Raw genomic sequence first — 12,801 nt, 5'->3', positions numbered from 1 at the left:
ATATCGTCTTGTTATGTCGATCACTTGGTAAAGTATAATAAGCATAGAAAAGACTAACACATTCACAGTAGTATGAAAGGATAACTTCGTCTCAGCCATCTTTAAGTGTTTAAAATGCAATAAACGAACGCATTCTTTTAAGACACGTCTTTTCCTAACAAATGTCTTCAATTCAAGTACATCTTTAACCACCAATATTATGCTTTACATCATTTTATTACAACACATTTTACCAACAGCAATGCTTTTTCTAGTGACCCTCAATATGTTGTTTTCGCACAGCATTTATTCGTTGGGCATAAGATGCCCCAACCCTTTTTAATTACAGAACAACTCCTGAAACTAGTTTTCAGAGGTTCTGAAAATAACCTTATTTTGCTAAGATACCTTAACGAATGCTGTTGAATACATATGTCATTGAATAATTGAGTGCTGGCTGGCTTCGGCTTTTGTTAATCACTAAGTCATTTCACATTCAGGGTTGATTAAGGCATGTTAGGAAGAACAGGGAGTACAACTTTTTGTGTAAGTTTCGGAATTAAATCTTGCCACCACTTTAATCTCTCCCCTATTCACAGCCTAGTCCACATAAAAACAGAACTTTACAAATTTATAAGCGATGTAACTTCGAGGTCAACGTATCTTGAAGTAAAGAAAAGGTGTAACCTCCACTTCTCTCTACTTGAGGTCAATTTTACTGTTTTTAACGTCATTTTCGCCTCGCGTGTTATAAACCAAACAATCGCAAAAGTCGATAGACCTCTCTTTCCGTTTTCAGTAAAGTATGTGACGTGTAAATGATGATGTAACATTTGCACGAAGTGTGCTGTAAGCTATCCCTGTATTTCTCCTGGAGCCTGGTAACATGACATAGTGACGTCAAGGAGAAGTGTAAGACTCCTACAACATGAGCCGAAGTGTCAGCTGTGTTTCCCAAAGTGTATAGAATATTTGTACTGATTTACATATGAGTCATGATGCAACTAGAGATTTCTAAGTAACTGTATTGAAGAATTCATCATAAATATGGATGGTTGCTAAGCTGTAAAATGCACTAACCATTGCAAAAATGGTTTTCGCATGTTTAGATTTCCAAGTGACCCCAAACGAAGAAAAAGAATGTTGCCAACAACCTAAAACCCTCCAGCTTTTTTAAATTGCTAGGTATCCACTCATTTAAAACACAGTGTGTGTACGGAACACAAACTTCAATGCAAAGACAGAAATGCACAAACCTAACAAAATACATTAAAAAATGCTTTCCTGTCATAGTTTTACAGATACTAACTAGTCCTGTAAGGACAGTAACTCTATGGGCTGCCCACTCAACAGAAGCAGTGGAATCCCATCTTGAATGCATAACTAGTTTTCAATAGAATCTAATAATTCATCAATGTAATTTGTTGGACTATTTACAAGATCCCATTGTAAAAGTTCTGGTAAGTATCTCTTGAGCATCATGATTTTCATTAAAACTCACAGTGAATGATTCTGCATCAACTTACCCAGTTGAAACAATAGAAAATCCAGGCTGAAACAATGACAGTATTATGAAAAGAATTAGGTTACTACTCATATAGAAGAGATGCTGAGGCCCAGATAGGCACAATAGAGAGACTGTCCAACCACAATAGAGAGACTGTCCAACAAGTAAGCTTTTGGTTGGCCTTCATCGGGATTCGACAGTGCTCTCCCTCCATCAGAAGAAGAGGTCTCACAAATGTCTGCCCTACTGTACCAAATGTAAGCAAACATGTTAACACAGGTATGAATTGTGTGTTTCTTATTTTGAGTGCGATATCAAGTGCTCAAGATGTTGGTACTGAGTATTGATAAGTGCTGTAAAGGATTTCTGGACAGACAATACTGCATGTTGAGTTTCATCTAAACCTACAGATAAATCTAGAAGTGTTACGCCTGATGAGTGTGCCTTCAAACTTTCTATGAGATTTGTAATGCTCTCGCGATGGCTAAATGTACCAGTCACTAATCTTGCCGCTCTTCTTTGGGCCTTCTCAATCTCTTGAATCAGACCCAAATGGTAAGGGTGGAAGAACTAACGTATTGTAAGCTATTTCCTTTGTTGAAGGACTGCGTCACTTCAGGATTCTACCAATAAACAGCACTCTAGAGTTCGCCTTATGCGTTACTTGTGTAATCTGATCATTCCATTTGAGATCATTTTGAATAGTCACACCCAGATACTTGACGGATGTTACTGCTTCCAAAGACTGATCATTTATTTTGTACTCCTACATTAATGGGGATGTTCGTGTTGTTATACGCAGTAGGTTACACTTACTAATATTGAGAGATAACTGCCAGTCATTACACCATGCATTTATTTTCTGCAAATCCTCCTCGATTTGTTCATAACTTTCACGTGATACTACTTTCCTATAGACTACAGCATCATCGGCAAACAGTCTAAGGCCGCTGTCAATATCATCAACCAGATCGTTTATGTAAATCGTAAAAAGCAGAGGACCTATTACGCTCCTCTGGGGCACACCTGAAGTTACTCTTGTTTCTGTTGAAGTTACCCCATTCAGGACGACATACGAATCCCTGTCTGTTAGAAAACTTACTATCCAACTGCATGTGTCATTGGATAGACCATAAGCACGCACTTTTTGTAGCAAGTGACAGTGCAGAACTGAGCCGAACACCTATCGAAATTCGAGAAATATGGCATCAACCTGGGAGCCGGTATCTAGAGCCTGTTGTATATCATGCACAAAGAGGGCAAGTTGTGTCTCGCATGACCACTGTTTCCTAAAACCGTGCTGGTTTCTGCAGATGAGCTTCTCAGAGTCTAGAAAGGTCATTATGTCTGAACATAAAATATGCTGCATGATTCTACAACAAATTGATGTCAGTGAAATTGGCCGGTAATTATATGCATCCGATTTTCTACCCTTTTTATAGATTGCTATGACCTGGGCCTTCTTCCAGTCCTGTGGAACTTTCCACTGTTTCAATGATCTCTGATAGATAACGGATAAGAATGGAGCTATATTTGTAGCATAGTCAACATAAAATCTTACGAGGATACCGTCTGGGCCAGATGCCTTTCTGGCGTCTAAGGATCTTAACTGTTTTACAATCCCAGACACACTAAACACTATGTCAGCCATCCTTTCGTTTGTTCGATAATTGAAAGGGGGAATGGTGCTGCAGTCCTCTATCGTAAACGAGTTTTTGAAAGCTAGGTTTAGAATTGCGGCCTTCTGTTTATCATCATCAGTTACATTACCCGTACTGTCAGCAAGAGAAGGTATGGAATTATTTGTAGCATTCATAGATTTTACATATGACCAAAATTTTTTGGGGGCTATTTTTAGAATCTGCAGATAAAATATTGCTTTCAAATTCGTTAAGAGTCTCTCATCGTCCTTCTGACAGCTGCTTTCATTTTGCATAATTTATGTTCGTCAGTGGTGCAGTGACTATGTTTAAAACGCCTGTGCAAAATTCTCTGCTTTCTCAGCAACTTCCTAATATGTTTGTTGTACCAAGGTGGATCCTTTCCCTCCCCTATACTTTTGCTAGGCACACTCTTCTCCAGCGCATGGTGGACAATATCTTTAAACCTTTAAATTCCAACCAAAGATGCTCAATATCTATCAACGGGCATCCTACAACCTTCCACCCCATAGCGTAGGTCGAGCAATCTACAACCATTTTCATCACAGAGTTGACGTAGCCTCTGGTTTGGATTTCCCACTCAACTCCAAACCAGAGGACCCCAGTCCACCCTGGGTACGATGTTGCAGATCGTCAGCTTGTCTTCCACTCCTTGAGAGATGGAGGCCGCCTTCACCAATTTAGCCAGCTGTCGAAAGGACACAAGGATTTCCTCGGAACCTCAACGACAGGCATTGTTGGTGCCAACGTGCACAACAATCTGCAGCTGGCAGCACCCCACACACTCAATAGCTGCTGGAAGAGCCTCTTCCACATCCTGGACAAGCCCCCCCAGCAAGCACACTGAGTGAACATTGGACTTCTTCCCTGCCCTAGCCGCTGTGTTCCTGAGGGGCTCCATGAACCGCCTAACATTGGAACTCCCGATAACTAACAAACCCCTACCCCCACGTGTCTGTCCAGACCGTACTGAAGGAGCAGCCACTATCCTGGCAGAAGGTGCAGTCTGATCTGGCTCAGTTTCTCCCCCAGCATCAGATAGCACACTGAATGTATGGGACATCCGTAATGGTGTTACCACATGGATTGCCTTATAGTGAGTAGAAAGTCTTCTAGTAACTGTGGCAGAATATCTGTATGGGACAGTAGATGTTTGCTGCACATATTGATAGACAGAGTTTGGTGTTTACCCACTTCCTTTAGCCAAAGCAGATATTCAACTGACGAGTAGTGCATATTGCTATGATTGATTTGCTGATGGTCTGTAAATGATGCTTCATCCAGAATCAATATCTTGTATAGGAGCTCCACATCACTTTAAATTTTTTGTAGATACCATTCAGAGAGATGTAACCACGGCAATGACACTGTTGATGGAGCAAAACGTGGAAAGGATTAAATGCATTGGAATGTAATATTTGCAGAACACCCATTTGGCTTATCCCACTGGCACATTAAATGTGTGTTGTAATAACATATGGATTATTTTACCGCTGCTGGTATGTTACTTGCATTTTTCTCATCAATTGTAGTTCTTTTTCACTAGCATATTTTATTCATTGAACTTTCTATTTCTTGATTTTTTAATTTTTTGTTTTTACAAAGACAGAGTTTGAGGGCTTGATATGATAAGGATATCTTTCAGCATGCAGCAGTCACTGCTCTAATAGTTTCACAATATTTGCCATAACTGAAAATCGTATCCACTTCTTGACTGTCATATACATTGTGAAAGGCTGAATAGCTTCACGAGTAGTAGTCTGATCAGTACAACAGCAGAGCACAGACTCATGGGCTTCGAGTGCACAGGGAAATACACAAACTCCACTAGGGTTACTTGTTTGCAAGGTTCGATACAGTAGGATAGACATTTTGGGGATATATTCGCTTAACAGCAGGACAGTGGTTTGCAGCACTGTTACCTTGTTGCTATTTGATCAAATTCCACACGTTACATCATTGAAGTCCTCTTCAGAGACTGTTTCCAAAGTTGCAAAAGATACATATAGGTACATTTAAAATAATTCGGCTGCGATATATGTTAAAAATTAGATGCATATCTCTGAAAATTCACCACATTACTATAGCATAGTGAAAACTGCATCTTGGCATGTTTACTACTTCTGGGTATATTTCAGATTGCCTCACTGTGCATAGGAATCCTAGGAGTAAGCTTACACCCCATTTGACAATGATGATTGAAGTAATTGAAAGCTTGAAATTAACATCCATGTAAGTGTGACTTGGATACTTGTATCCACCAAGTCTGCTGTGACTCTGAGCTCATTTAACGATACTCTGTAGAAGGATATAATATTCAGGTTTTGTCAGTAACAGAAGCAGTGGCTTGGAAGAATGCATTTGCTATGTTCATAGAAAATTCATAAAATACTGCTTGGACAAAGAGATTATTGCATGATTTTATCGATTCACAGACTGTGGAGGACAAACCTTGCTACCATAAGACAGAAAGAAATACAGTAAAAAAAGTATTAAACCCATTGATTCTTGCCTATTTTTCTCTTAAGATTTTTCGTTGTTTCCTAAGTAACAGTCAGACGTATAGCTACAGCCTATCAGGGAACGCACAGATAAAAATTTGTAGCAAAGCAAACATGTAAATTTGAATGATTGGTTGTCAAACTAGCAGCACAACTACACCATTGTGAAACTTCCTGGCAGATTAAAACTGTGTGCTGGACCGAGACTCGAACTCGGGACCTTTATCTTTCGTGGGCACGTGCTCTACCAACTGAGCTACCCAAGCACGACTCACACTCCGTCCTCACAGCTTTACTTCTGCCAGTATCTTGTCTCCTACCTGTCAAACTTTACAGAAGCTCTCCTGCGGATCTTGCAGAACTAGCACTTCTGAAAGAAATCGCGGAGACATGGCTTAGCCACAGCATGGGGGATATTTCCAGAATGAGATTTTCACCCTGCAGTGGAGTGTGCGCTGCCAGAAAGTTTCATATCAGCGCACACTCCACTGCAGAGTGAAAATCTCATTCTGAATACACCATTGTGGTTTCCCAATTTGTTATTAATCTTTCAGCGGAGGAGATAGACAATGATCTTGTTTCCGTGTCAAATTAAGACTTGAACTTTGTTTTGAATTCACAGTATATACCAATTGTAGGCATTAGAGTCTTAAATAAAACATCTTAAAAAAGTGTTCAAGAAAAATAGCTGTAGTGAAAATGAGAGATTAAATCACCATGTACTTACCAAAATTTAAGGAACAGATAATTTGGGGGGTTGGGGATGGGATGGGAGAGAGAGCCAGTTGAGAAACCACCTGCAGTCCCTTCCTAACGTGGAACAGCTAATGAACATCAAACATATGCTACAACCTGTGAAAGACAACCTCATTTTTGGGACACATGGATATTTGTGAAATCCCTTGTGAAAGTGCTATTAACTATATTGACCAGACAATTTGAGCAAAGGTTGAATGCTGTGTGGATACAAAGAAACTTTGAAAAGTCAGAAAATTGGGTTCCAAGAAATGAAGATCATGGTCCATACCACTTCATATTGGGTTCCATAGTAAAAGAAGCAGGGGAGATGCATTTTAGTGATGACATTGTAAACAGAAAATGAAGTTGTATATAAATGCATAAACGGTGATGCAGTTGGGGGGGGGGGGGGGGGGGTCGTGTTTGTAGTTCTGATGGTAAGTGTAGTATTGTTTTCCAGTGACTAGTTTCCGTAGATCTTAAAATTACCAAGTTCACATTTCCTACATTTCAGAAACTATCCGCTCTCCGCATAAAATATGTGTATGGAAATAATTGAATGCTTGAGACTGCTAATATGATTTAACAACTGAGGTGATTTACCCTTTAAGGTTCCTTCTGCACTCATGGACTGATGGTTTATGTTGTATCTTATTCACACCGTTTATTGAAAAAATTAATTAATCTGTTGCTTGGAATGCTTTACTTTTGTTATTATTGATGTTAACTTGACTTTCAGAATCTGAAAATTAAAAAAAAAGGTGGATTTAGTACTCTCCAGTTCATATGGACTTACGGTTTATTGTAAAAAGTTTATGAAAGACACTTATGTTAATGCTGTGCTGCTGCATTTCCTCATTTTTTTAATAGCTCATTCGATATGTGCTTTGTGTAAAATGTAATTTATCATTCTCGCTTTTAAATAACAGAACTGTTGTAAATGTTATCTGATGTTGTGCTTGTTATGTTACAGGAAGAAAACGAGGATGATAAACCAGTAATTGGAAAGAAACGGGTAGCTCATGAAGCTGCCCAGAGTGTTACCAAAAAGTTCCTTATTCCTAAAAAGGTTGTACCAAATCCTGGAAAGGTATGTGTGATTCACAAACTTGAGACTTGGTTTTATTAAGAATTTCATAATGTGCAAATTCATTTTACTGAGTTCTCCTGATTTCACTTGAACAATTTAGTAGACTTGGTTTCAGTTGCTTTTTGTTGTGACCTTGAGTCAACTATTATTGCAGTAAATGTGGTATGATATATTCCAATATAGGCTTAATATACTGTTTTCATAGATTGCAGCAATAGATGGAAACGGGTAATAGCAGACTGATAGGAAGAAGATTTCAGCAAGATCAGAAATGAAACCAGATGGGGGGAAAATAAGCAAATAAATAAACAAGCTAACTTCCTGCTAGGTGGCAGTCATGAGAAGGGTGTTGGTCAACAGTTTCAGGACAAATTAGGATCAGGACTCCTGGTCACAAATGTTGTGATGCCAAGTATGAGACTTGACCAGGTCATAGAGGATATTAAAGTAATATGTGGATATTTAAATGAGGAGGAGCAGGTACTAACAGTTGTTTGGGGGGGTGGGGGGGTGGGGGGGGGGGGGAGTGGAGGCAGTGGGTGTAGTGGTGGAGGAAGGAGGTTGACAGGGTGGAAGCAGGTAACAGCCTTGCTGGGAATGTAATGTGTCACATCAGGAGAGACCTGGACATTTTAGGAGGTGCAACTGTGCACACTAATGTGGGTCTTATTGGTGTTCTTCAGTGGCATTATCAGTCATGGCTTGACAAAGTTGTACAGTGAGCTAACTGTGAACAGAGACGCTTGTTGCACACTTTAGAGGGAACTTTCATTATAGCTGCACCAGTTGATGTAATGGGAAGTGGTAATACACAACATATGATATACAGTGTAATAGGTAGGGTACATACAGGTTAGCCAATTTTTTTAGCTGTGAGAGTAGTAGGAATGGGAGGTTATAAACACACACAAAATTCGTGTAATTAGTGATGTGAGAGGAGCTAATTTTTAAATTATTATTTTTTTAATTAATGGCTTTATCCTGACATGTATTGCTGAAAGATCAAAATAATTGAAGTTCCAGATATCACCAAATAGAGAACTGGGAGAGAAATAGGGAAACGCTTAAATTTATATTCAGTGTCTTCTTCAGAAATTCTTTTTCTTGACATTGCCGTTCTGCATTTTACATCCTCTCTACTTTGCCCATTATAAGTTATTCCACTGTCCAAATAGCAAAATGCAACTTTGTGTTTCATTTCTTAATGCAATTTGCCTAGCATCACCTCATTTAATTTGACATTCCATTACCCTCATTTTGCTTTTGTTAATGTTAATCCTATATCCTCGTTTCAAGATACTGTTGAGAGTGTATTCCAGTAAACATTGTCAAAAACTTTCTTCAACTCTACAAATGCTATCAATGTAGGTTTGCCTTTCTTAAACCTGTCTTCTAAGATAAGCCATAGGGTCAGTATTGCCTTGTGGTTTCAGCATCTCTCTGGAACTCAAACTGATCTTCCCTGGGGTCAGCTTCTACATATTTTTCCATTCTTCTGTAAATAATTGGTGTCAGTATTTTGCAACTGTAACTTGTTAGGTAATATTCACACCTTTCACCACTTGCTTTGTTTGGAATGGAAATTGTTACATTCTTCTTGAAATCGGAGGGTATTTCCTCTGTCTCGTATGTATTTCACACCAATTGGTGTTGGTTTGTATTGGGTGGCTCTGCCAAGGATATCAGCAGTTCTGAAGGAATGTCGTATACTCCAGCAACCTTGTTTTGACTTGGATATTTCAATGCTCTGTCAAATTCTTCTTACAGTGTAATATCTCACATATTATATTCATCTTCTTCCTCTTCCCTGTCTATAATATTGCCATCAAGATCATTACCCTTGTTTAGCAGCTTTATATAATTCTTTGGTGTTTCAGCTTACCCTTCTTCACTTAGTTCTGGTTTTCCATCTGAGCTCTTGATATTACTACAACTGCTTCACATTTCTCCCAAGGCCTCTTTAATTTTTCTGTAGGTGGAATCTATCTTCCCCCTAGTTATACATTATTCTATAAACTAACATTTGTCCTTTAGCCACTACTGCTTAGCCATTTTGCTTTTTCTGTCAACCTCATTTTTTCAGAATTTTGCATTCCCTTTTGCGTGCTTCATTTGCTGCATTTTTATATATTCTCGTTTTACCGATTAAATTCAATCTCTCATGTGTTACCCAAGTATTTCAACAAGGCCTTGTCTCTTTGCGTATTTGATCATCTGCTACCTTCACTATTTCATCTCTCAAAGCTGCCTATTTGTCTTCTACCATATTCATTTCTCCTGTTTCAGTCAATCACTGCCTAATATTCCCTTTGAAACACTCTGTAACCTCTGGTAACTTTAATTTATCCAGGACACATCTTCTTAATTTCCCACCTTTTAGCAAATTCTTCAGCTATAACCTACAATTGATAACCAATAAATTGTGGCCAGACTCCATATCTGTCCCTGGAAATGTATTCCAGTTTAAAATCTGGCTCCAAAACCTTTCTCTCGCCATTGTATAATCATTCTGAAATCTTCCAGTGTCTCCATGTCCCTGCCACATATACAACTTTCTTTCATGGTATTTAAACAGAATGTTAGCTTGGTTGGTTGGTTGTTTTGGTGGAGGGGACCAAACAGTGAGGTCATCGGTCCCATTGGATTAGGGAAGGATGGGGAAGAAAGTTGGCCGTGCTGTGCCATTTCAAAGGAACCATCCCAGCATTTATCTGAATCAATTTAGGGAAATCATGAAAAGTCTAAATCAGGATGGGCAGACACAGGTTTGAATCGTTGTTCTCCTGGATGCGAGTCCAGTGTGCTAACTACTGCGCCACCTCGCTCAGTGAAGAGAGGTGTTAGTGATGATTAAATTGTACTCTGTGCAGAATTCTACTGGGTGGTTTCCTCTTTCATCCCTTTCCCCCAGCCTATTTCTTGCTATTTTTCATTCTCTTCCTCTTCCCGAGTTCCAGTAACCCATCACAGTTAAGTTTCCTTCCCACTAAACTATCTGAATAATTTCTTTTATCTCATCATATATGTATATACTAATCTCATCATCATATGCGGAGCTATGTGGCATATAAAAGTTGTACTACAGTGGTGGGTATTGGCTTTGGGCCTATCTTGGCTATGAAAGTGTTTTCATTGTGCTGCTCATAGTATCTTATCCACATTCATGTCTCCTTACTCATTATTAGATCTAATACTGCTTTATTTCTATTTGATTTTGTATTTATAACCCTGAACTCACCATACCGGAAGTCCTGTTCATCCTGCCACTGAATTCCACTGAAAATGAAATTATCATATGGCAAGTTTCTCACCTCCCGCCTAACTGTCACAGTACTTGCAATGGCTCCTGATGCAGTTTGGAATTCCTGTGTGACAGTCTGGATAGATGTCTGCCTGTCAAACATTATGAGCCTTTTAAACTGCCGGTGGTCTCTGCCAGTCAACAGACAAGGTTGGTGTGTGTGATTTTGTGCTGTATGTGTCCCTTCACGTTTCCATTTCACTATCACTTCAGACTCAGTGGAGCTAAGGATGTTTAGCAGTGTGGAAATCTCGCATACTGACATATGACACAAGTGAAACCCAATCATCTGATCATGTTTGAAGTCCGCGAGTTCCGCGGAGCACCCCATTCTGCTCTCACAATGTCTAATCACTACTGAGGTTGCTGATATGGAGTACCTGGCAGTAAGTGGCAACACAATGCACCTAATATGAAAAATGCATGTTTTTGGGGGTTGGGTGACTTATTCGTCGATGATGATGACGACGACGAAATCATAATGAGCATAACACAACATCCAGTCTCTGTAAAGGTGTGTGTGTGTTTTTTTTGTTTTGTTTTGTTTTGTTTTGTTTTGTTTTGTTTTGTTTTGTTTTTAAATTACCGCTACCAGTCACAAACTTTGCCAACTGTTGTATTACCTATTTATTTAGCGACATTTTTTGAGGTAATACCTCATCTTCAGGCTAAATGGCATTACAAAAACATCTTTACAGTAAGGTGACCAAGAGAGCCACGGAAATGGAAACACCTCAGCACATCACAACGAGACTGCCACACCAGAAGAACAAAGTTAGTGACCGTTACAAAACTTTTTGTGCAAACATCAGTCCACCTTCCAAAGTGACATCTTCCTCAGGATGACGACCACAGATTTATGAAAAGACTATGTAACATCAGTATGACCTTATTGTAAAGTTGCTTTTGTAATGCCATTTAGCCTGAAGATGAGGTATTCCCTCGAAACATGTCACTAAATACATAAGTAATACAATAGTTGCCAAAGTTTGTGACTGGTAGTGGCAGTTAAAAAAAAAAAAACCTTTACATATTTATTGAGACAGTCAAGGTCGAAAAATAGTCAAAATGACCCAGTCTCTAAGTGGAAAAAAATCTCCAAGCAGCTGGGAATCTGACACTGGCCCGTCGCATGGCAGTCAGGGGTGGGGGACACTAAACTTCGCTAATCCCCACTTTACCTAACTTCAACCTATCCATTTCCCTTTTCAATTTTTCCAACCTAGCTACCCAATTGAAGAATTTAACATATAATGTTCCGATCTGTAGAACTCCACTTCAGTTTTTTCTGATTATGACACCCTATTGACGAGTCCCTAGCTGGAGATCAGAATGAGGACTATTTCACCTCCAGAATATTTTACTCAAAGAGGAAGCCATCATCATTTAACCACACAGTAAAGCTTGCATGTCATAGGGAAAAGTAGCAATTGTAGCCTCCCCTTGCTTTCAGCCAATCACAATACAAGCACAGCAAGGCCATTTTGGGTGTTACTAGGCCAGATCAAGCAGTCCCCCCAGACTGCTGCTCATGCAACTACTAAAAAAGCTGTTGCCCCTTTTCAGGAGCCACATGTTTGTCAGGTTTCTTCAATTGTGGTTGCTATCTGTATCACTGAGGCACGCAAACCATCCCACCTCAGCAGAATCTGTGGTTCCTGGGATGAAAAAAAAAAACTGGAAATTTAGATGACGGTCTTTGCCTGTCTGGGCACCATGTAAATATAAGAATAAAAATATTGGATATTGAAGAATATTAATTAGCAGCTACACTATGTGATCAGAAGTATTTAGACACCCACAAAAACATGCATTTTTCATATTAGGTACATTGTACTGCCACCTACTGCCAGGTACTCCATATCAGCAACCTCAGTAGTCATTAGACATCGTGAGGGAGCAGAATGGGGCGCCCCGCGGAACTCACAGACTTCGAATGTTATCAGGTGATTGGGCGTCACTTGTCACATGTCAGTATGTGAGATTTACACACTCCTAAGCATCCCTAGGACCACTGATTCTGA

The 12,801-nt window shown here is 39.4% G+C and overlaps 1 protein-coding gene across 2 annotated transcripts in view; it reads left to right on the top strand.

The window, feature by feature from the left end:
• Positions 1-12,801, top strand: part of LOC126299462 (RNA exonuclease 1 homolog) — a 196,884-nt gene that overhangs the window by 96,362 nt on the left and 87,721 nt on the right. For both annotated transcript variants that reach the window (XM_049991383.1, XM_049991384.1), the window contains exon 4: positions 7,360-7,476. In XM_049991383.1, the coding sequence (XP_049847340.1) occupies positions 7,360-7,476 (117 nt within the window). The remainder of the gene's footprint in view (positions 1-7,359; positions 7,477-12,801) is intronic.

Source organism: Schistocerca gregaria, chromosome X (genome assembly GCF_023897955.1).
Source record: "Schistocerca gregaria isolate iqSchGreg1 chromosome X, iqSchGreg1.2, whole genome shotgun sequence".
In the NCBI taxonomy this organism is placed as follows: domain Eukaryota; kingdom Metazoa; phylum Arthropoda; class Insecta; order Orthoptera; family Acrididae; genus Schistocerca; species Schistocerca gregaria.
This window is presented reverse-complemented; position numbering and strand designations above follow the sequence as displayed.